Source organism: Cryptomeria japonica, chromosome 9, assembly GCF_030272615.1.
Source record: "Cryptomeria japonica chromosome 9, Sugi_1.0, whole genome shotgun sequence".
Taxonomy (NCBI): Eukaryota; Viridiplantae; Streptophyta; class Pinopsida; order Cupressales; family Cupressaceae; genus Cryptomeria; species Cryptomeria japonica.
The window spans coordinates 334,986,668-335,013,309 of record NC_081413.1 but is presented as its reverse complement, the minus strand read 5'-3'; the positions used below and the strand labels follow the sequence as shown (position 1 = coordinate 335,013,309).

At 35.2% G+C, this 26,642-nt stretch overlaps 1 protein-coding gene across 1 annotated transcript in view; it reads left to right on the top strand.

Moving 5' to 3' along the window:
- Positions 1 to 12,110: 12,110 nt before the first annotated feature.
- Positions 12,111 to 26,642, top strand: part of LOC131029724 (protein RICE SALT SENSITIVE 3) — a 41,539-nt gene continuing 27,007 nt past the window's right edge. Inside the window, exons 1-6 of the mRNA XM_057960347.2 lie at positions 12,111 to 13,210; positions 13,318 to 13,368; positions 14,454 to 14,651; positions 14,749 to 14,854; positions 15,000 to 15,041; positions 15,132 to 15,188. Coding sequence (XP_057816330.1) covers positions 13,089 to 13,210; positions 13,318 to 13,368; positions 14,454 to 14,651; positions 14,749 to 14,854; positions 15,000 to 15,041; positions 15,132 to 15,188 — 576 coding nt within the window. The 5' untranslated portion in view covers positions 12,111 to 13,088. The remainder of the gene's footprint in view (positions 13,211 to 13,317; positions 13,369 to 14,453; positions 14,652 to 14,748; positions 14,855 to 14,999; positions 15,042 to 15,131; positions 15,189 to 26,642) is intronic.

The following is a 26,642-nucleotide window of genomic DNA, read 5'->3' as shown; positions in this document are numbered from 1 at the left end:
CCAAATCCTCTGCCTGAATGATATTACATTATTCACACATTACATATACATATCCCATTCCATGATGATCTATAATGAGATCTTATATCATATATATACAAACCCTCGACCATAAACAATCAGGTCGGCCACCAGACAATAAACCAATTACATAATTACAAAACATGTCGGCCTTAGACCAAACAAATAATATTAAACCCATAAGACATCTCGAAAACACGTCGAGAGGTCCAATCCACATGTTACATTAAGCTGGTCCATAACCTAGATCAATCGGGACCCAATATAGGTCCATACACGCCAAAGCAATGATCCCAATCCACCAAGTCTCGAACATGATCACCATCAACATCCTGAATCTCCACCAGAAGTTGCACCAACACCACTTATGCAATTAATCAAAGATCTTCATCAAAGCTCTATCGATGCCCCTCCCCCTGCTCAAAGCTAAGACAATGTATAACACCTTGGTGGACTCCGATCTTGTGATTGACCATTTGAACCTAACCTAGAACTTGGATTGGAACAGGGACCTATGGGCTAAGTCATTGGGCAAATTTTGGACTAGTCATTCAGAGCCTAAAAAGAAATTCTTTGGTTGGCAGTTGCTCCTGCATAAACTTCCCTTGAAAGATAGTGAGGGGGCCCATTTTATCTACAAAACTTGTTGTCTTCCTGAAACTATTTCACACTTGTTCTTTTTCTATCACTTTGCAAAAGAAGTATGGAGTTTATTTATTATTAAGTTTGATGTGATGTCTATTTACTATGTTGAGGTTGTCCTTGGTCATATCAAGAGCTGCAAGGGTATAGCTAATCTTTTTTGGTCTGTTCTCTCTCTTGAAATTCTATGGTTGATTTGGAAATTTTGCAATGATGATGTTTTTAATGGCAAATGTAGGAACCTTACTGAGTCTCTAAGGAGACTCATTGTGCACTTGATTTATTTGTAGGTCATTGTGGTCCTTAGGCTAGAGGAAGATAAGTTTGAGCAGTGGATTAAAGATGGCTCTATTATGGTACACATCAGGGAGTTATCTCATGGCTTCACATGGGATAGACCGAACAGTGACAAGAATCCATTTGAGCAAGCCTTGCTTAGGCTTATGAGGCACCTGGAACAAAGACAATTCAGATTGCATGTGATCTGCAGGGAAGAAGATCAGATCAAGTCACTGACTGTCCACCCCCAAAAAGAACAGATTGTACAAGGCAGAGTGGAGGTCTTGAAAGAAGGGATCAATGGTTGGGTTGCATGGGTTCATCTGGTGGGGAAGAACAGTCTCCTTGAGGGTGAATTGGACTTCACTTGATATAATACCTATCTCTTTTTTGTGATCTTTTTTGCGATGTAATAATTTATATACTTTTTGTGACCTCTTCTGAGGATAGACTTAGGTTTTTTGGTTGTCCGTGATCTGGCTTCGGGCCTCTATGACAGTTTCATATTTTGGGTCTTGATGATACGTATTTGTGTTTATCTTATAATTAATTTAAAAAAAAATTCAAAATCATTTTTAAAAATATTTGAGGAGATTTTTATGAAGATGAATATCAAATTTACTTATTTAGATGGACTTGATCTTAGGCTAGTCAAGGTAGCATTGGATACTTTTGTATCCTACTTACAAGAGCTAGCTTGTGAAGTAGTTAAAGATAAGTTGTGGAGTGTAGTATTTGTGGCGTCCATTTGTATGTCAAATTTTGTCTTGTCTACAACGATGTAATATGATAAAAAGTGATACAAGACAAAAGTTTTTTAAAAAAAATTCATGTGTTTTTTCATCTTGTGGGTTTTTGGAGGAAATGAAATTTCAAATTCACCCCTCCCCAATATTATAAATACAAAACTAATTTTGTATTGTCAAGCTGGCAACTCAAGTTTTGAATACAAATTAGCCTTCTAACTTCATTCTGTAGACACCAAAAATTAACCTTTCCTTTGTTCATCAACTTCCTTCAATAATCAAATAATTTTTAATTACTTAATCAACTTACTAATTTTTCCCTTTCTATAGTATTAATTAAATATTTTTTTATTTAATTATTTGATCATTTTCCTATAATTAATTAATTAATCAATTTCATATTCGTCTACCCGCTTTATAATTAAATAATTTTGATTGCTTAATTATCTAACTATTCTTCTATAGTTGAATAAATAAAAATCAATCAATTCTTCTATTTACTGTCTCAATTTTTGAATTTTCAAAAATTGACAATCCCTACAAATTTTTATTTAAAATTCATAGTTTCTTTCTCTAAGACACATTTTGCGAGCTTCAAAACTCATATTTGTTAATGTCAAATCATCAGTGGGTGTGTTTGTGATCGTTGTTCAAATTTTGGTTGGTTTTTGTTTTCATTTTCCTAGCTTTTTGTGCAGTTTTGGGTTTTGAGTTCTTCTCTACAAGTAGAAACTATTTGTTGTCATCGCAAGTAGGAACTATTTGCCATCATTGCAAGTAGGAACTTTTTGTTGTCACTGCAAGTAGGAACTTTTTGCCATCACTGCAAGTAGGAACTTTTTGCTGTCATTGCAAATAGGAACTTTTTGCTATCATTGCAAGTAGGAACTCTTTGCAGTCGTTTCAAGTAGGAACTTTTTGCTATCATTGCAAGTAAGAACTTTTTGTTGTCATTGCAAGTAGTAACTTTTTGCTATCATTGCAAGTGAATGAACCTTACTTGTAATCGGGTACTAGAAACCTAATTACAAGTCAACATATTGTTATAAGGTTTGTTCTACTTGTAATTGGGTTTCTAGGACCCGATTACAAGAATGAAACACATATTGCACTTGCAATTGGTAAATTTCAAGACTCGATTGCAAGACACAATCGTATGAGCTTATTGATATGCTAACTTGCAATTGGGGTTTTGAAACCCAATTGAAAGTTTGTGCCTACCTTGAAAATTTTCACACTTGCAATCATGTCTTAAAACCCCGATTGCAAGTTGATGCCTATCATATACGAATGCTTACTTGTAATTAGGGGTTTAAGACCCGATTGCAAGCATTTTATTAGATCACCCTTGCAATCATATTCACTTGCAATTGGGGTTCCAAGACTCGATTGCAATCTAATGCCAATGATACAAGAATGCTTACTTGCGTTTGGGTCTTCAAGACTTGATTGCAAGTATAAGTGTCAAAGTTTTTTCCTAACTTGCATTCTTCCATTTCCGCACTCCAAGTTTGCTATGATCCCTTCCACTTTCTTTCTGCCTCCCAAGATCCAAAATTCGCCTTTTGTCTCCATATACTCTTATTCTTGCGTCTTTCCTTTGCAAGATCAATACTTGCAGTTGGGTCTTAGAGACTCGATTGCAACGAGTCTTAATGCGTATAAGGATAGCAAGCAAAAGCTAGCGTTGTCATATGTTGATGGCATTAAATAAAAAGAGTACAATGTCATATGCACTGAGAGAACTTCTTTTGAAGAATTGATATTACCCCAAGCAAGAAGATGAGGTTGGAGCTCATTGGCAAAGGACATAACAACTATCAATGGTACAAGTTGATGTTCCTGGACAAATACCTTCATCGATCTCAAATACTTCAAGTGCCAGTAGCATGAATACCTCTTAGATAGAGGATGATGTTAATGGAGTCATGTCTCAGACACTCAAATTAGTTTCAATTATGCATTTGTAATTTCCCTGTGGCAAATTACATGTAATGTCAAAGGTTGTAATTGCAAGTAGTCACATTAATTGTACTCTTGTAGCTTGTAATTACACGTAAAAAAATTACAAGTTGAAAGACAATAGGACATTAATTTGGAATGTCATAGTGAGTTATAATTAGTTGTTGATGTTCCTAGACAAATACCTTCATCGATTTCAAATACTTCAAGTGCCAGCAGCATGAAGACCTCTTAGATAGAGGATGATGTTAATAGAGTCATGTCTCAGGCACTCAAATTAGTTTCAATTATGCATTTGTAATTTCCTTTTGGCAAATTACATGTAATGTCAAAGGTTGTAATTGCAAGTAGTCACATTACTTGTATTCTTGTAACTTGTAATTACACGTAAAAAAATTACAAGTTGAAAGACAATAGTGTGAGGCCCTACCCCGATTCAGTTTGACACTTTCAGTTATTTTCATATTGAGACTATTATGGATGCTTTATTTTATGCATTATGGACTTAGAACTTATATGATTCCATGATTTGGATCACGCTGACATTTGTTGATGTTTTATTTCATGCATGATGATTATGAAACTTTAGATATGTTACTAGAATAGAATTACATTATGATGGTGAATGTCGTTATTGGAAATTTGCAGGATTTCATTTTGATGATAGAAAAATGATGCTTAGTTATGAATGGTTCAATTTTGGGAAATTATGTTAATTGCTTATGTGAAATTGAATTTGAAAACAAATGAGAAATTGAATTATTGTTGCCTAATGTATGAATGTTTGATTTGCAATGGAATCCATGTATTTGATTTTGTATAATTGTGATTATTTGGAGTTACTAATGTGTTAATTGAGATGCGCAGGAAAATTATCCATGTGACCATGGAATTTAATGGAGAACTAAGCCTAGACAAATGTGCGTTTGTTAAGCCGGGAGTTGTCTATTTGGAGAGACAACACCCCTCCCCTTGTAATGTATTTTATTTGTGATGTGTATAATGCTTGAGTGTAAAATTTAATTTATATGTAATTGTGTAATCCTTCAAGAGACCCATTTTCCATGTGCGATTTTTATATTGTATTTTTGTTGTGTCACTTGACACATGTGCTGATTAAGTGTCATTGATGTTGACTTGGAGTTTGTTTCTACCAAAGCCATTCAAAAACATGAGTGTGGTCCCAAATCTGCCTTGGGTAGGGAGTCTTGGGAGTGGTCAACTCAAGCTTGACCCGTAGGTAAACTTCAGTGGGGTTTCTAAAGGGTTTAATGGACTCCTAGGGTAAGTTTTTAGGCTTTTCCAAAGGTCCTAAGGGTATACCTATGGGTTAGGGGTGTTTTGCAACATGTGGCTTCTCCCATGTGACTATGTAGTCACTTCAAAAAGTGGTGTTTTCAAGATGCACGAAAATTGAACTTAGAAAGTTCTTCCTAGGATAGAGAACCTTCCTTTTAGAAGTTAAACTCTCTTCCCCATCTTCTTCCACCTTTTCCCTTTCCAATTTGAGTAATGTGCAAGAGTTTGGGAAGGGCAACCAATGGGAACTCACACCTCACCCAAGGGGTTGGGAAGTGTGTGAGAGGCCTTCTTAGGCAAGAATTTGCAAACTTAGTGAGTAATCACCCACTCTCCTTTCTTGGAGATTTTGCTTGTTTTGAAAAAGTTAGTAGGAGTTTGGCATTTTTAGTGGAATTTTTGGAGAAAGTTAGGGTGGAATTGGGCAGCTCATCCCCAACTAAAGTTAGCAAACCTTTTGGCAGAATAAGGTTGGTTACTTCTTTCTTCCTCTTGTTATGTTGTAAATGTTAGTTTGTGTTGTTTTGTGAAAGAAAAGAGTTGCTTGTAAGAATGTGTATTATGAAGTTTTTATTGTTGAAATGTGTAGTTTCTCTTCTTTGTATTTTGTTTGTGTTCTTATTGTTTTGGGAGTGTCCAAGATCTCCTACTCTTGGGAGGGTAGGAAGATCTTGGGGTGGAAGCAGTATGACAGCCATGGGTGAGAGGCTCTCCTTGTGGAGAGTGTTCTCAAGGGTGTCCTTGGTGACCCTTGATGCATAGCCTTGTGTATGCATTTGGGGGTCATAAGGGGAGTAAATATGGCCTTGAGCCTTTTTGGGGGGCATAAGGAATGAGGAAGTATTTTTGGTTGCATTTGTGTTGCCATGAGGTGGCTTATGTTGTATTGTTTGGCATGCAATCTCCCCATAGGTACTTGGTCCACTTCCACCCATGGAAGAGTCACCATGAAAGTGGTGAATGTGTAGCTTGGGAAGGGAAATTTGAATGTAAGTGTTTTCCTATGTTGTGTAGAGTTTGCATGTTTGTAGCCCGTCTAGTGCTTGGTTCTCCAAGCTCGGGGGTGGCTTCTAGTAAGCCTAGGCTGGGAGGTGAGCTTCCCATGGTCAAAATGTGTTTTATTGCAGGTTGCATGAGGAAGGGGAAAAGAAGAATCAAAGGGTTATGTTGCTATTTTTGTGTTGCAGAAAAAGAAATGTTTTAAAAAAAATATAGGGAAGAAATGGAAGGATTCAATGTTGTAGTGTCTAAAAGGAGAATGTGAGAAATTCTAGTATTTACTTTCTAGAAAGAGAAAGGGATGTATTATTTTTAAGTAACTATGTAGAGAAATACATTGTAGGGTTGTTCAACCCATTTGTATTCATGATTATTTTGTATCCATAAAATTACTTGATATCTACTTGATAATGAAATATTTGTTGTTTTCTATCCCTATTTCTAGTAGTTGCAAATGAAAGAGTAATGTATTAGATTTTATGAAAGTTTTTATGTTACAAAGGAAGAGTAGATGCATTTTATTTTACATGTATTCTGCAAATAGATGAAACTAGGTTGCTGCAAATTTAAATGAAAACAGTCCTTTATTTCCTGGTTATTGCAGAAAAAGAAGTTTAATAAATTAGTTTATTCCTTGCCAAAAAAAAAGGGGAAAACATTTAGCTTTCAATGTTTATTTTTTTAGTGTTGTTTGAACAAACTGATTTACACAAAAAAAAAAATATAAATACATGTAGGTTCTTTTCTCATTAGGCAATCTGCTATGAATAAATGAATGGTTCTTTAAGATTTTTAAAAGGGGCTTTCAAGCAGCCTAAATGGTAAAATACAAACATATATATATATATATATATATATATATATATATATATATATATATATATATATATATATATATATATATATATATATATATATTATTTACTGTTCTTCAAAATCAGTTATAACAAAATAACACAGTAATGTTTTGTTACAAAATTTAATATTACAAGAAATGAAGAAAACTGTTAATATGATAAATGAATATATATATATATTTCTGTTTTATTCCCTTACAAAAAAAATTCACAGCACTGTTAGTATTACATTACAAAAAAAAGGAGACCTGATAAACAAGTCATTTTAAAAAGAAACATATATATATATGATTATACATATATATTGATATATATATACATTCATATATATATACATTCATATATATATATATATATATATATTGTTTAAAAAAAAGGAACCTGCCAGGACTGAGAAATTTTAACTATATCCATATTACCCTGTATATATATGTATATATATACATATATATATATAAATATATATATATATAAATATATATATATATATATATATATATATATAAATATATATATATATATACATGTTGCATTTTTAAAAAAAATGAGAAAACGAAATAGCAGGTGAAAACCGCGTTACACACCCCGGGGGTATTAACCCCGTTTTTATCGCAAGGAAAAAAAACAAAACGTTTAACACAGCAAGCAGTTAGTGTATCGGTCTTGCGGGGGCCGTGCCCTCGGGCGGCGGCGGCCGCAGTCTGTGGCACCCGCAGACTGCGGGCGGCGACGCCCGCAGCCTGCGGGAGCCGCAGCCTGCGGGCGGCGCCGTCCGCAGTGCTGCGGTGCTCCCCGCACCACCGCCTTCATTTCCCCCTTTATGCGCAACGCAGTTGGTGGAGCCGCAGCCTGCGGGCGGCGCCGTCCGCAGCGCTGCGGTGCTCCCCGCACCACCGCCTTCATTTCCCCCTTTATGCGCAGCGCAGTTGGTGTGTGTTTGCCGCCACTCCAAAACCCTCGCTGCCCTTCTCGCCTCGTCCGCCGCTTTCCCCTGCACGCAGCACACGCAGAGATTTGGGAATAAAGAAAGATAAAAAAAAAATACTTGTTGCTATTCACGTCGCCCTAACCCTAATTCGGGTTAGGGCAACGCCTTATAAGTTTTAAAGAGTAAGATTATGTGTGCGTGGGGGGGGGGATGGGAGTAGTATAATAAATAAAACAAAAAAAAGGGAAGAAGGGATTTAAACCCCTACAATCCCCTTGGAATAACAACTTAGTAAATGAGAATAGTTAGTTGTTTATATATATATATATGTGTGTGTGTGTGTGTGTGTGTGTGTGTGTGTGTGTGTGTGTAAACATTTATGTAAAATAATATATATATATATATATATATATATATATATATATATATATATATATATATATATATAAAAGTGGGATCGTTTGGACATTTAATTTGAGTTAAATAGTTACATGTAAAGATAAGTTTTGAATACTTATGTTAAATATTGGGCATAAGCAGAGGAGACTTTATAGAAGGATTATAATATTAGGTGGATTAGATTAAAATAATAAAAATAAGGGGGTGTCATCACTAAGTTTTCTAGTAGGGCCAAGAGGGCCAAATATTGTGTATGATTATAACGTAATTATAAATTATGGTGGTCTCAATTAAATAAGGTGTCTTAAACTACGATGAATATTAACTTAAAAATTCTAGTGGATAAGAAGATAAGCTAAATTTTAAAAACGCCTAAATTTGAAATTAATCGTTACACTTGGACTTTTAATTATTTATTAATGATGCTTGGTGGTTTTCCTTTTTGGAGGAATATTTGCTCGTTGATAACTTAGTAAACCATGTTTCCCAATTGGATTTAATTACTCGAATTACACAAATATAGTTAAGACCTAATCCAGAATGCATTATTTATTAAAGTTGATCGTACTTAGTTGATTATTTTACTAAGTAAGTCACTAATTAGTAAGTATTTTAACAAAAAAAAAATTTCCGTTCGTGCCCTAAAGTTGGGCATGACAAATAGGACATTAATTTGGAATGTCATAGTGAGTTATAATTAGTTGTGGAATAAGTCTTAGTTAGTTGGACTTCTCCCACTTTTTTCTCTTAGCCCCTCTCCTATATGTATTAGAGGGTGCTCTATGTAATTTCTATCTTTTTGACAAGCAAGAAAACTCTGCAAAAATTTACAACAATAAAGACTTTGTGTTTTATACTTGTAAATTGGATTCTCAAGCAATATAAAGAGGACATTTGAGTTTTAGAATTTGTGTTGAGGCTTTTTTCATATATCCATTGAGTTCTTATGTCACAGTGATATATTTTTCTGCATATACTTGAGATTTTAGTGACGTTGTTGGAAAGAGTTTTGATCTAATTTCTTGTAGACTTCGTGCTACAAATATTGAGGATTAAATTAGCATAATAAAGAAAAGTTACAAGACTTTGTGCTTGTAATTGTTCCTATTCATAGTAGTTTGGAGTGCATCATATCAACAAAAATTTGAGTTGTTTTATGTTATATGTTGTTATCATACTAATCATTTTGGAAGGTAGATAGGACATTAGAAAAGTGAAGACTTTGATCTTTACTTCTACATTCCCATCTTGGGAAAGTGACGAAAGACTTTGTGCTTTCATGAAAACTTCGCTTCCTTTTATATAAGCATCTTTGTAGTTGTTGAATTTTCTCAAGTTTCTGTATTTGTTACTCTAGTTACAGTTTCTTTTCTGAAAAGAGAAAATAATATCACCTTTTCTGATAAAAGAGAAAAGGATGTTGTCCCACCCATGTTAGATTAGTGTTTATAGGCTATAGTTAGTTTGTAATCGCAGGAAAGGGGGAGCCTTCCCTTAGAATTAGGAGATTTTTTAACTCACACGCTGTGGCTAAAACCATAATTTTACACGCCTTCCTAATTTTCAACCAACACTATTTACCTCTTCCCTCTTCAACTGGGTAAAAATATGAGATGTCTGTTTACTGGCAACTTTGCTCGTGAAATTAAATAATTTTATTATTTAATTCCCCCATTTTCCCACTCACCTCTGCATCTCTTACTAACGTTGCCACATGCCTTCTAATTCCTTTCACTAGATTTCCACTCTTTCGCTATCTTTGGCAAATTATCTCCTATGAAATCTCAATCATTCAATCTCTTTTGAAAAAAAATCAAACAAAGTCGTTGATCAATTTCCCTCTAAATCTATAAATTTGAATCTTTGCCTCCATTTTTTCTTTAACCACTATCACTTGAGCTCTTCATTTATCAAACTTTTGTGCTTGTAGATTTTTGAGGGAAATTACATCAAATTTCAAAGAAGGCTTGAGGACTATGGAGAATTTTAGGGGAGTTCTTGTTTCATGTTTGTGATTTTGATGTTTTCATGTTCGTGATTTTGAGACCTTATTATGCTTAATGCTTAAATGATGGTATGATTGTTACTTTGATGTTCTCATGTATGTTTGCTCCTATTTTTATATTCTCCATAGGATAGGCTAGATGGCTTTGATTCGAAGGTTTAGTGGCTGCCTTGGGAGAATCATTACATTTAGATTTCTAGGCTAGACATTCTATTTTATTTTTCTTTATGAGTTTTCAAACTTAAAGCCATGTCCCTATTTATTAATGTGTTTAATTCAAGACAAATTAATGAATTTGACATGTAATTTGATCTGTTAATGCTTAGTTAATCATGAAATTTTTTGTGGTAATTTGAAACACATTGGTTACTAAGAGATCACATTTTTTCTCATATGTTCACTATTTTCTTTTGAGATCACATCATAATATGTGGGGATTGCATGACACGTGGGTCATATAAGGAATGATATAATCAAAATTTCTTACTTACACAATGAAACATGGAGGATAGGAGTAGTTGTTTGAAATTCAAAATTCTTCTCCTTTTATCTTTGTTTGAGATTATGGTTAGAATAGGAGTAGTTTAGACTTATTTGATTGTCAGTTGAACTACCACATCATTGATGGACTAGATCATGTATGCCTGTGCAATTTCAAGCACTTATACTTCTTACATCTATTCCCATATTTATTGCATTCCCCATGTTTGGACATGTATTCTCCACCATGTATTACCATTACGTTAACCTAAGACAATTTCGTAGGTGTGAGGTTTATCTAACCCCCAAATTTCAAAAGTTCAAGTTTTTTTTGGTAGAGGCTCACCCATTTGATTCTTGCCATGAGTCAACACGATACATGTTTTGGATGATTATTGCTATGCTGTGGTATTTTAAGACATTCATTTGGATATTATTTCACTCCCTATAATTAATTATTCAAATTCATCATACCTAGTTACCAATTTTTTCATCTTGGTTGATTTGTATATGATGACATGAACTTATTTAATTAGTTAAGATTAAGTCAAAGGAAAGTCTATACTTTTGAAACACTAATCCAATTTGACTAATTTAAAGATAAGGAAATTGCTTCATACTTGGAATGAATTGTTAATCATCTTCATAATCCCATCTTAGTTCCACCTCCCTACTTTAACCTTTACTTGAAACATCATAAACTTAAATACACCTTAATAGCACTTGCATCACATAGTAAAAATATACACGATTATATAATACAAGTCCAATCATCAATCATATAATCAAACACATCTACATATTAATTATAAATACACACATAATCATTGAAAACAACAACATCCATCACATAAAAAATATTCAACAATGAAATAAAACATCCACACTTAAATTACAACTGAAAAAAATCAAAAACTGATTTAAAACTGATTTAAACTATTACATTATCTAGATCCAATTTAATATTATAGATTAGATTTCATGATTCATCTAAGTTTAAACCATTGCAATAAAAAAATATGATACAAAACCATTTTATTCCTCTACAATGTATACAACAACTAATTTAATGTGGACTTTTTAAGCATATATGAAAGGACCATGACCTCATAAAATTGCAAACGACTAAGGTATGACTTGATCCTAAATTTAATAATCAGTTTATCTATTCAAAGTTGCCCTTGTATTGGCAAGCCAGATCTCATCCCAGACCAGATACCCATAAAAAAATTGAATGGTCTGCCCAGCACCTCCTCTTTCATGTGATGCGGTCGTGTAATATTTGACAGCCATACGGGCATCAAAATTAAGTCCTCAGACAAAGAAAGTGAGCGTAGTTCTCTGTTTGACCAAGAAACATCACAATCTTTTGACTTTCTTCCCCTGTGCGAGGAAACAATTTTTTTTTGAAATGATCCGGAGATTACGGGAGCGCGTGCTATAAAGTGGGAAATGTTGCAGGTGCTCCCTCCCTAGGCTTAGCTATATATTAAAGCCGTGACTAGCGGTTGACAATCCTAGTACGACTTGCTCGCCCTTGCGCGATAACCGCTTGGTCGTAGTAGTACTTACCTTCCTTCTCTCTTCACCTCCATTCCATTGTCTGAAACATACATACCCATATGGACAATTGCCTTCTCCATTGCTCTCAACTAAACAATCTCTCTTTTCTGCTGTTTCAGCTGCTGCTCTGCAAACTAAACAATATAAAAAACTGGACTCCCAAACAGAATAATGTCTTCACGCTGCAACTTATGCAGCACACGACTTAAAAAACTTTATTTTATCGCTGTCTCTGTCTCTGCTGCTTTATCAGCTCTTGTTATTTTAATCTGAAAAATCTCCTTTGAAATTGCGCTCTACATGTCCCCAAAACAGTGGGTTGGGCCAATTGTATGCGCAAACAAAAAGGCCTGGTCTTTGGGGTTTGGTCAAATATATGTGACTGGAAGTGTTATTCTATTATTTTTTCTCTTGCATCAAGAAAAGGAAAGATTAGAGAGGAGGAGCAGGGGCTCAGTGCTTTTCTTCTTTCTAGTGCACCCAGACAGTCAGTTGTGGGTCTGCCTCATCTCTGCCTCTGCCTCTGCCTCTGACCTACTATCTTCGCAGTCCTGTAACCATCACGCCTTTGTCATCGTGTGCTTTCTTCTCTTCTGGACTGGCTGAAAAGAGTAAGGAGTGGGGAAACTTCAATCATTTTTCTTATTTCCTCCGACCCATGTACTCTGTTGTGTCTGAAGGCTGAACAAGAATCAAATATTTCTCGAGTCTTCAGATCCTCAGGGGCCTGGAATAGTGATTCTCTCCCCTCTGCACGTTTCCCGAGGTACCCAAATGGTGTTTTGTATGACCTACTAATCAGGTACCTTTTTCTTAAAAACGCATCGTTAAGAGATTCAATAAACAGGGAACACCCAAATTCCTCAACGATCTAAGTTTTAGCAAGAGTGGAGTTAAAACAAAATAAAATGGTTGGCTCAGACAAAGCTAAAGAGGCTCTGGCCATGATGGCATTGCACGAAGCACTCAGAAACGTGTGTGTTAACTCAGAATGGACTTATTCTGTATTTTGGACTATACGCCCCAGACCGTGAGTGTTGTTATTTTTTTAATGAAACCCAATACGGGTTCAGGGCTTTTGTTGCAGTGTTGTATTCAGATAGCCCTAAAATCCTAATGCTTGCTCTCTTGTTCCAGGAGATCCAGAGGCGGAACTGGATGCAAAGTAGGAGAGGAGAACGGTAGCTTGTAAGTTATATCCTCAGTTTCTTTTCTTCACCCCCATAATTAATTTGGGATACAGATTATAAACCTCTATATATTTCAGAAACCATTCCATTTCAACAGGCTCTCTGGTTGATAGTTGCAGATTTCCCCTAATGCTCAGTATTTCTTTTTTAAACAGAGGAGCATCTACTTTGAGATCTAAAACACACTTGACACTCGAGACGATCTTATGTCGTTACCTAGTTCCAGGGTTATCGCCTGTTCCTCTTTCCCAAGTGTGAACGGAAGCCGTAAAAGATACTGTTACTGGCCAATATATGCCTAATGTAACCCCTATATGCATTATGGACTTTATTTCAAACTTGAGTAATGGCTTCCATTAGACGCATCCCGGGACTCTGCAGATTCCATTCGTCCCTTGTTGGCCACGAGTGAACAGTAATATATTGGATACCTGTGGTTCAATAGTAGCAGGTGGTTTAGGTTGACGTTATGCTTGTATAAATTAGAAACAAGACACAGTGGCCACCAACAGTATGTAGGTTAGTCAGTAGGCCCAGATTATCCATCGAGCATGTTAGATACAGTATTTACCGAAATAATTATAATTAAAAGTTTAAAACAAATGTATTTAATTTTTTTTTAAATAATTATAATTTCTTTTTTATGTTGTCTACTTTTTTCATCTCTATGATGGATATTATCCATCATTGAAATACGATCCGGAATTTGTTCCGATGGTGGATCATAGTGATCAGGTTTCTCTAAACATTTTTTAAGCTAATATTAAAAACTGAAAATTTCATATTTTTTGATTGTTTTTTATATTTAACAAATTAATAAATATTTTGATAAAAAGACACAGGCCAAGTGGCCGACTGTTTGTATTTGGAGTCATTTTTGTTTGTACAGGACTTCTATCTTGTAATGTACTAAATTGTTGTTTCTGCCTGGATCTATTTTCCTGAAAGGAAATATAAAATTGTGCAGAAAGGACTTTTGTCTTTCATATTTCTATCTAGATCTATTTACTTAGTAAAAATTAAATAAGATTGTTTGTTAATGACTTTCATTTTTGATGTGCTGCAACTCATCTTTTAATGAAGAATGCTGATGTGGGAAGACGGATACTGTCGGTCCTCCAAGGCAAGTGTAAACAGGGTGCCTGGTCTGTTCAATGGCAATGGCATGGACAAAATGGTGAAATCTTCGAGCTTCGACTGTTTAGAGGAGCTGGACGCGGATGACCCAGTTAGAAAAGCGTTCAGAAAAATGTCAATTCAACTCTACAATTATGGAGAAGGGTATGCATAACTTGTACTGATTTTTGCAGGAGCCTGGTTTTAGCGTTTTTATACCTTGCAATTGCTGTAGAAATTTAAGTGTGTGTTTGGTGAACAGATTGATGGGTAAAGTTGCGTCGGATAAGTGCCACAAATGGGTGTTCAAAGAACCAACAGAGTGTGAAACAGGAATTTCCAATTATTGGCAGAGCTCTTTTGATGCGGTAAATTGACAAGTTTCCTTTGAAATTTTCCGAATTCAGTTGTAGACCAGAAACTTTATTATGTAATTATGGTAAAATCCAACTGTATGCAAAGGATAGCTGCAGATTTTCCACAAAGCATTAAGTATGATTGTGTTTCGTGCAGCACCCTCCCGAATGGACGGATCAGTTTAACTGTGGAATACAGGTTTGTGTACTATTTAATCATATACTGGAATGTCGAAATGTAACAGACAGCTCTCATCTCAACAATCTTTCAATTTTTCGTTTGTTTCAGACTATAGCTGTTATTCAAGCTGGTCACGGTCTTCTACAGCTGGGATCTTGCAAAATTGTAAGTATATTCTGCTAATAATGACAGTATATTCTGCTAATAATGACAGACTTTCTAGCAAACATGCTCATTCCCTTTTTATTTCCAATTATGCTTTGCCGAAGCAAACAGAATTTATCAGCTTAACAAACGCTTTATGAAGATCGACAACAACCCGTTGCTATAGATCTCTTTTGGAAACCTCACACAAAGTTACAGAGATGATAGGAGTAAATAACTTACATATATCTTGTTGAACTGTGTTTAAAATCAACTTCCTTTTTGGAAGGGTTAATTATATTTCTCTTGTTGAAATTTGTTTACAATCAAACTTTCTTATTTTAAGGGTTGTATTCTAAACAATTAGGAGTTTTAACGGGGTTGACTATGTTTGCCGTAGTATTGTAGATAGGAAAACCTTGGTGTGTTTGCAGAGAGAGGAAGTTCAAACTATCATAATCAATATAATTAATAGGGATTATTTCTGTTTTTAATCAACATTTTTATTGATTAAGATTATATTTTTAATTTATTTTTAAAAGTTAAGAATAAGTAAAGGTAGAAGCAATCTAGATGTTATTTAAAATAGAGAAATTATGTTACAAGATATAAATAAATCTAAGTAATAAGGAATCAAGTTTTTGTTTGAGTTGAAATGAAAGTAAATAAAGTAAGATGAAACAAACATTTCAACAAGCCTTTTAAATTCGCAGCTATGAGATTATGTCAAGGGCATGGAGGTTGATCTGAAAGAGGAAGAAAGTCATCTTTACCAAGAGATTGTAAGAACTAACGACAATAAAGAGTCAAAAGAATGACACATTTGATTTTCCACTCCAATAGTTTAAGGTTTCAAATAATTAGTATTGTGGAAATGTAGGGGAAAGGGTTATATGAATGTTTGAGAGGCTAAATGGTCATCTATAATATCTTGTGGCTAAATTGTTGGTTTCAAAAGAAGGCATACCCTAGCTTAAAGCAAGGCTGTGGGATTTCAAAATAGCCTAGTGATATTTAGAAATACCTTGGGGGGTTATTGGATTGCTAGGGTTAAGTGATCCTAGGCCAGCCTCAAAGCAAAGGTTGGCAACGATAGGCAAGTGTGCGAATGTCCTAGAATGACTTTTGATGCACATTAGATTCTTTTAATTGCTCCAAATTGAAAGATTCCTATGATAATGACCTTAAAGTGCTAGGAAGTTGAAGAATCCTAGTATATGAATTAATATTTAAATAAATGTCTTTAAATTCGAAAATGGTAGTAGTGAAATGTGGTGTGTTAGCAAAATTAGGATTTGAAAATTTAAATAATTTAAAATTTGGGGGTTGATTTTGAATAGTGCAAGACTAATCTTGCATTGTGGGATTGAATGGGGATAATAAACCAATAATATTTGTTTGGAGAATGTCTAGACATAGGGTGTAAAAAATGCCAAGTTTATGGGAATATGTGTAGAAATTAATGAGATAAGGTCAAATCCATGAGAATGTGAGTAAATGAGGACATGCAAAGAATTGAGGAATGAGCTCGACTTTGCTCAAGATTATGTTGTCGATATGTAATTACATTGACATTTTCTTAAAAAGGACCCTAAACTATATTGGGAATTGGCATGGGCATGCAAATTTTACCATTCCATTTTACCCCTACTTTGAGATGCACACAAATCCTAAAATGATCATGTGTCTCCAAGTTTAAGTAAACACTCAAAAGCGTGCATAAATGTAAATGCTCAAACATAAAAAGGATATTAGGTCCATAAAAAGGAAATATGTGCAATGAATAGATTTTGTCTCATAACTAAAATAGGCACAAATTACAAATCAGTATGAAATGAGGAGTAGGGTTAGGAAATTCTGCTTGTACAAAAAGTGATACACCATGCTTTTGTGTGGCATATCAAACATTGCCATGCCTTGTGATAGGGCTTTGTTTGGACATGATGTTGAGTCTCTATGCAATATTTATCACTAGCTAGAAACTCAATCATAGGAATGTTGTGACAATATATGCCCTCTTCCCCAATTGATTGCATACATTGTGAGCGAGGAATTGGATGAGGGGGAAAAACGACACATAGAAGTAAATGCAATCATAGGATAAGCATGTAAGTATACAAATCATGTAAAGTGAATGTTAGGAATGCATCATGTAACAATCAAGTAAGTGGGTATAAAATGATGAATGCAAAGATCATATAAACTAGAGATGGACATCAAGTAATTGAGTTTGCACACATCGTGGGCAAATGAACAATGGTGGTGTGGCCCTTTGGCCCTCAATGGAAAAAACACCTATGTAGGTACATAGGACATTAGGATGGACATGTGCCCCCAATTTGGCATCCAAGAGTATGAGCACATAATTGTCGAAATAGGTGATAGCCCCTAGAGGTATTGTAAATCTAGAGATAGAATCTTAAGGTAAGATGTGGGAAGACATGATGCCCCAAATGTAGGAGAGAGCGGGGATGGAAGTTGCTCCCATTCTAAAGAAATAGCTCTAGGGCGAGGCTATGAAAGTATAAATAGCATTTGGAAGGCACAATGCCCCTAGTGTAAAGATGTGGTAATGGATGCACAATTGAACTTAGGAATACTCGACATCCCCTAGTCTAATAGGATAACTTTAGTATAATTTGGCAATATAAGCTCATAAAAGTGCTATAAGATAAAGCATGAGGATAGTAAGCGTGTGGTCTTAATATGGTAAATCTGCAAACATGTGGAATATAGGCATACTATCATTGTAAAGAGTAGGCATAATATGTATATAATAGTAGGAAGCAATAGGGGGAAATGAGAAATCAATGTCGTAAGCCTAATAAAACGTAAGAATAAGTAAGGTGTTAAAGGGCATAGCAATAAGTAAGGGGGATGTAAACAAACATGAGAACAAACAAGTCAAGTAAGGAGGAAGGAACATGCCCTCAAGTGGGGGAAGGGAAAGCCTGAAATAAGATATGTAAAGGTACAACAAGCAAGGCATAAGGAAAAAGCCAAAATGCAAACAAGAAATATGGGTATGTGGGCATATGATTTGCAAGGAGGCTCATGAATTAACAAACAAATCAAGGAGGGTCATCAACCTCATCTTGATCCCAAAATGTAGCATCATAATGTTTATTGATTTCTATTTTCTTCTTCATGATTTTCTTCTTGTATCACGTGTCTCTTGTTGATTAGTAATTAGTTTCACATTAGGTGATTTCTCTTCATTTCATGTGTAACCTCACCATGGTGTGTTTTATGGTGAAAAGGACTAATCTCTTGATGTACATTGATTGTTTTCATTTGATTAACCTCATCAAGGGAGGAGGTTGTGGGTTCATGAGCATATTTGATTTTTATCTTGTCTTTATTAGATCTTGGACTATATGCTTGATTGCAATACATCTATCCATAGAATGTCCATTTCTGCAATGATGGGAACAAAAGTACTTGTCCTTGTGTGGTGCACGCTTACACTTACCCATAGGTTTGACTAGAAGTAAGTTTATGAGATTGTGTTACAAAAGTTTTTCTAATAATATAGATGGAGACTCTTAATGTAGTGATTTCTAAAGTGCTCTGGTTTAGAAATTGCATTGTGATTGCCATGTATATCCTAAAGTACATCCTTATTGCCCCCATGTTTTGAATGGGACAATGATGTAAACTCATGGAAAAAGGGGGATTTGTTATAAATACAATAAAATAGAAAGGAATGTTTTAACAAGGCATACTCACACTTTACATATGGTAGCACATAAATCTGAAAATGAGTGATGACACTTGTAGTATACTTGGTTGTCAAAGATTGGAAGTAAACTAAGTTACCGGTTCCGGTTCGGATTCGGGTTCGGATTCGGGTACGGATTCGCGGATTCGGCAAAAAAAATTTTTTTTTGGGTACGGGTACGGATTCGTCCGTACATATATATATATATTTTAATTTTTTTTAATATATATATATATGTTCAAACTTCAAACATCAAAATTATATATGTTCACAGTTCAAACATACAATGTAACTTTCCCATACAATGATACATAAATGATAACAGATAAATCATAAATCATAAATCCATAATTGCCAATGCCAATGAATATTCTGATATTGATATATCATAAATCATAAATGTAATATCATATTCATAATTTGCAAAAAAGATAATATTCAAGTTTAGATGTAAACATAAGATTAAAAAGATAATTTGCATCATAGAGGGGCGGATTAGGGTTTAGATGTAAACATAAGATTAAAAAAATTGTTTTTTTATTGTTTTTAATTGCTTTCTAACCCGTGGGCCCCGTTTTTGGGAACCCACGGGCTTGGGTTCACCCGGGTCCTCTTGGGTTCACCCGGGTCCTCCTGGGTTCGCCCTGGGTCCCACCCGGGTCCTGCCCAGGCGGCTGGGTTCCCTGTGGGTCCTGCCATGCAGGACCCACAGGGAACCCAGCCGCCTGGGCAGGACCCGGGTGGGACCCAGAGCGAACCAGGCTGGGACCAGGACCGGGCACGGACCAGGACCAGGACCCAGCCAAAATAGGGAAGAACTGGTATCACAGGAAGTAAACCATCCATAAATATACATTGAATCTCATCATCCCATAATGGAGACCTCATATTAGTAGAAATAGCTTGAAATGTTAAAATACAATCATTAATTGGATCTCGTTCCTTTTTCTTGTATTGGATGAGCTGAGCAATGGATGTCTTAAGCTCAATGTTGTAAGGAAAATGTTTCATGAAAGTCATAGCCAAATACTCAAAGGATCTGATGGAAGCATGAGGTAAAGAGAAAAACCATTTAAGTGCATGACCACTCAAGTTTGATGGGAGCATCTTAGCTGGCAATTGATTCTCATAGAAGTATGGGAGGCACATTACTAGGAAGTATTGTAAAAAAAGGATCACATCTACCATCATGCTTTTTAAAACAAGGTGCTAGAAGTGCACTTGGTGAAGGATATGCCAAAAGATTGTGGAATATTTTGGTAGTTTCATCTTGTGGTTGAATTCTTCATGCATAAGTATCAACATACCATTCTAGATTGTTAATCTTGTCAGTGATTAGTTCACATAAGTTGACATATCATGCTTAACATGTCCCATATTTGTATATGTATGCATCCTATTATATGTAATAGTTGTGGAGGATGCAAAAGATGCGTCATCAATTAATGGCACCTTGTCCTTGCATATATTGAGTGAACTTGTAAAAGATCCTCATGTAATTTTTCATCCTTAGGTCTCTAAAGCTTGTGCAAGATGGGATGTACGAGGAAGTACTCAATGATCACACAAAGATAGAGGGATGATGTGTAATGAAAGATAAGAACCTATCAAAATCTGAAAATATATACATGAATATCAACTAAGGAGCAAGATCGAAGAGGAGTGATGAGGTAGAATATCCTAGGGTTGGAGGGTGCGACAAAGGATGTATATCATAATGCAAATCAAAATCCTAATCAAGCTACAATGAGACTGATTGAATCCAAAACCTGAGAAATTAGAAAATGAATGATAAAATCAGAATAATATCAATTTTGAATTACACTAAAATTACTGAAGGTATAGCCCTAAGCTCAAACCTTAGGGGGTGTAAGTATTGGTGGGTTCACCAAAATGTATCAAAAAACTAACCTTTCCATAATCTTTAATTTATACTTACTAAATAAAATCAAAATGCATGCACATAAGCATAATCAACTTAGATTAATTACTTTCAGTTATGAGAGTGAGAGTTGAACACTATTAAATGCATGAAGCTAGGACATGGAATGGGAAGTGGGTGAAGATACTTATCTCTTGAAGCAATAAGGAGGAATAATTCTGATGAAATACAGATTTTTATGTTTTGATGTGGGGAAACTAGTATCTTTGCTTTGTATGATGCCTAGAATCCTATGCAAGATTTTTTTTTATTTTTTAAAGTTGAATCTATAAATCTGGGCCACTTTTGCATGCATGAATCTATATAAGGATACTATATAAATTGTATACCCTATTGTATTTGCTACTCATTTTCATGTTACTCCCATGTATATGAGGCTTATTTCCAATTCTAACAATAGCCTGTTCGTGTACTTGTTGTCTCTCCAACCTTAGGTGAAAATTCCTTATATTAGTATTGTTTTATCTTCTACATCTTGAATTGCTGGCAATAGTAATATTTGACCTTCTTGCATAGGAATTCAAAATAAAATCTTTCCTTTAAATAGATTCCATACTTATTTTACGCCTAAAATAGATTGCATCCCTCATGTCAAAATAAGGACTCCTAAGAATCATGTCACTTACATCAAATGGCACAACATCAAACATTAGTTAAATTCAAATTTTTTAAGCCAATAGAATTACCTCCCAATTCTCAAATGAAATGCAGTGACATAATGAGTCACTAAAAGGAACAATTCAACTGCAAATCTAGTCAAAAGAGCAAAAGCATAAACTGCTCAACTACTTGCGGGGATGATTGAGGATGTTGAGGTTACATGATGAATAGTTGCAGAGGCAGATATTCCAAAGGACTATTTTGTAGTGCATGGGGTATGAGTGCCATAATAACTTAGATCTTCTAGGTTTTGAAATGTAAGGGTTGATTAAGAATGCTATGTGGTCTATAATAGATTTATTACTAGATGCAACAATGTAAAATACAATTGGTTTTTGAGAGCTTGTTGCACAAATTTGATGAATTGACTACACGCTTGAGATGCAACTGTGCAGATTGAAATATGTGTCAGTTGTGAGGAGAATTTGGTTATAATTTTGGGTTATAAATATAAGTCTCTCTAGAGATAAAGAACGTTTTAGCTAAAATTGAGGGCCTTTTTGCCAAATCTTAATCTCTTGGTCAATTTTGTGTATAGGGTAGCCTTTAGTGCATTCTAGCATAATCAAATCAAGTATGTTAAGAGTTGGTAAAGGTTGTGGGAGAGATTTGTGTGAAGTCTAGTGGAGGAGTTGCAAGCAATGCCACTCATTGGGGCTAAATTCACATTTGTTGACTCCTTGTAGGTTTTTTTATTAGTCTTTAGCATCAAGTTTTGACAAGAGGCTTGTATGCTATTTGAAAATGTACTTTTTCAATCTCACATGAGGGATATTGTGAGTTGTTTATCTTTAGTTAATGTATTTTGAACTTATTGAGTTTCATTTTGGATGAATTTGTAGCTAGATTGATTGGATTCCATAATGAAATTCTAGTTTCCTTGATAGGTTTAGGTTTTGTATTTTGAGTTTATTGAGTTTCATTTTGGACGAATTTGTAGCTAGATTGATTGGATTCCATAATGAGAATCTAGTTTCCTTGATAGGTTTTGCATAAATGTTTTTTCCCTTTTCAAAGTTCTTGACTTTGTTTCCCATTGGAGTAGATACTAGTCACAAATGGTTGATTGATTGATGCATGAATATTTTATATTGAATGTACATTAGGGTAAGTAACTGTCTTATGAGTTGGCAAAAACTCATTAGTACCTAGTTTCGCTATGTCTTTTAAGAGCTTGAACTTGTTATCTATCTTTAGAGAGTCATACATGTTTGTGTTTTCATAGGTTACACATGAAGTAAGAAGCTTAAAATGATACTATATATTGGGATATAAATTTAGTTTTGCAATTTTAACATGATAATAATCTATTGTTGAGAGATCTTTGGCCTAAAAGACTAGTAAGCCAATACAAGGGATGCATAATGGCCATAATGGCAAAATTTTGTGTTATCCTTATGCAAAGGGTGTGGCTAAGTTGTGTGACGATTTGTTTTCATTGCTCTTAGTTGCCTTATAAGATCTAGGAATATCGTCTGTGGACTAGTAGAATAGAAGTGTAGAAGAGTTTCCCACTCTTGTCATTTGGTCCAAATCACTTGTAATTTGATCATCAGTCCCTCCAGTCTATCTCAACCGATTGTTTCCCTTGGCTCAGATTTTGAGGCACCTATCTAGACTCATAGAGTACAATTAGAGCACCAACACACTCAATACTATCCTCAAATCCTTGTGTATAGTTCTCACATGCAATCGTACAACATTGCTCATGCAAATCTTGTGGCCCCACACATGGCTACAAATGTTGTTGTCTAGTTAGACCTTACATGTGTGATACATGGAATATCAACAGCCACACATTATGCTTTCATGCATGGACATCACTTGGTAGACTTTGTTCCACATAACATGATTTTAAAATAAGTACCATACACATCCAACACATGGAGACATTCATGTTGCATGTCACAACAATCTAGTTGTCACCATATGTGTTTGATTATTATCATTATCTTGTCCAAATAAGTAACAAGCCACACATGTTTGATACTTATTAGCATATACATGGAGCCTAGATGTTGACCTACTTGTATATTTACTTGCTTTAAACATCCTGTAAAGTAGAAGTGGCATAACAAATTCACATCTTACCTCTTTGTACATTTTTCTTGTTCAAATCTAAATAGAAGTGGCATATCTTCCATAATCCTTTTGTATTCAAAAGTTATTTGGTTTTACGTATCTGTTTCCTTTGTGCCGTCTATGATCTTGTTGCATTATTAGCTTATCTATAGAATCGTCCCCCGATTCACTTTAAAAATCAGGTCATTTGTATTAGAGTGAAAGATCTTCTTGCATATCGGTGCACATGTGCACAATAACTAAGGGAACTTGGCCTACTTGGTTCAATTTGTAAAGTTCAAAATGATTATTGAAGAAAATGGTCAATGAACGTGCATGAAAGGTCTTAGTAGACATTGAATGGATGCTCAAAGTTGCCTTGCAAATGCAGTACCAAGAGCTCTTCAAATAGTTTTGAAATTTCATAAATCTCCTTGGATAAGCACTGCAAAACCCTGCATAGTTTGTGCAACATTGCAATCACATTAGAGTTCAAGTTAATCTGGATATTCTTACATTCAAAGACAAAATTGACACCTTAGCACAAGATATTTGGATCCAACAACTTGAAGCTTACTCCGCTGTCTACATTTTCACCAACATTGAGAAGATTTTCTTTATAAAGCTGAAAATGTCTATCTAGGTGTTAAAGTAGTGGAAAAATTTAAGCACACAATGGGATTAGGATAACCAGCCAATTCTTTGTGTGCCCATAGGAGAAAGTTTATGGGCAACATAGAGTGCTCAAATATATCAGCATTATCACTTTTTATTTGTGCTAACATGGATTTCTTAACTTTAGACACTTTGGCATAAACATTTCTCAATGCATATCAAGTTAAGGCTAAGGCAAAGATTAAACAAAAGTTCTACCTATGCAAGAACAATCTCATATAGGAAAATAATTACAAGCCTTTCGCATGGAGACAAGACTCTCTTGAGCAAAAGCAACTATGATACTCCAAATCAGCCTCGCAAAGCCCTAAGATATCCTCTATCTTCACCAAGTTGGGGCAAGGTAAGAAGCCACAACGAATTGATATATGGTGCCATCATCATTGTACTAGCTCTCACAACGATATTGAATGCTGCATGTAATGGTCTTTGTTTGTGCAAGCCCATTAATTTTTGACTCTATTGAGGATATTGATCAAGAGGCCCAATGCCTCAACACAAGTGTCATGACCATTGATGTTTTAGAGGAATGCTAGTGTCTTTTACATACAGTGTTGGGTCAATGAACAACTTGTTCATGCCATTATTGACATTGATAGTCAAAATAACATCATCATGATGTAGTTTGATGTCTATCTCTCTCTTTCATTGTGTATCCAAACCCCTACTCTTTAGGATGGTTGAATCACAAGGATATCTAAATAACTATGCTTCACATTTTCAAGTATATAGTCAAGCCTATGCATGACATTGCATCTATGATGTCAATTCTTTGGAAGTCTATGACATATTGTATGGAAGACCATATGTGTATGATTGGGATGGCATCTACCATTCCAAACCACAAGGTGGGTGATAAATGTTGGCATATGGTACTTCAATATTCATAAGTAGTCTAATTCATAGGCCAAACTAGCTTTGGGCTTTCCTAAACAATGTCAGAAGATCATGGTGCACGTGTAAAAATTTGTGCTTCAAATAGTTTGATCCAAGGCACTTACATAGGCAAGCTTGTGAGCTCTAGCATTGTATGCTAATGCTTCAACCTTGTTCTAGCAATGAATTCTTCAAGGGTATTGCAATGGTAGTAAGACATCTAAAATAATGCAAAGCTCTCCCAACGCATAGCTCCTTGTATTGTAGTTATGATGCTTGGGAGAATAATGAAGTTTGATACCAAATTTGAGAGCTACTTGATCAAGGCAAGATTGGAAGTAGCTCCTTGCCATGTTGTAGCCCAATAGCTCTTACGCTTAAGAAGGACGACACTTGGTGCCTATGCATTATATATTGTGAACTCAACAAAATCATAGTGAAAACAAATTTCTCTATTGTGCATTGGTGACTTGTTGGACCATCTTCAAGGTGTATGCTATTTAACCAAGATTGATCTCAAATCAAGACATTATTATGTAATAGTCCAGATTGAATATATTTGAAAAACTTCTTGTAATATAGTGGAAATGGGGTTCATTAGTCTAAATATGCAAATTCGGAATCAAATCCAATCCCATCAATTACATTGTAGAACAACCAATAGGCCCAACTCAAACCTCATTGGTGAGAGGTGGGCACGATGGATTGATTGTTCTCTTTTTGTGTTTGATTGATTGGATATGATAGATGTAAAGAACTAGGCTAAATGGTGCAAAATTGACAATAAACAACACGAACATACAAATGCAGATCTAGAAATGAACTAACATTTACATAATTGGAAAGGGGATGCAGAGAAGAACCTGTGATAGAAATTTGAGCTGAAACTGACTAGATATTGTAGCTAGGTGCCCTAGTCCTGATAGGTGTCCAGCTGCAAGATAGGGATCCAACTGAACTCAGGAGCTACCAAATTGCCCTATGATCAATTTGCAGGTCAAAACACCTGGACTATGGCGCTAGGCTCCTTGGACTAGGGTGCTAGTTGTTAGTGTCTTGCCCCTTTCTGCTGAATTTTGTCTCACTGGTCCTATCTTTGTCTGCACTGTGTTCCTATAACCTCAGTTTGAACTTGAGACTTGTTTCCGAGCCTGGTTTTGCACAAAAGGAGAGAAAAAATGGCGTTGGGCTGTATAGGGGCTTGCTTTAGTCAAACCCCAGGTTGGACTCAACCCTGCAACAACGATGATAAAGAAATAGAAATCTGAAGTGAAATGCTTGAATGCAAATGTTTAATATAAATGATTTTACCTTCAATTGATTATGCAATGCTCTTAGGATAAGTCCTCCATGTGTTGATGCAATAACATGATGAATTATCATAAAATCCATCATGAAAACATACTTGAAGATGCCTTTTTGTAGATTGCTGCTCCTTCAACTCAAATCTGTTCTTGAATTGGAATGAATGGATAATAATGAGATGAAGCAATGAGTTAGGGAGTGATGTCTTATATAGGTTTCTCAAGGTAAATTCACC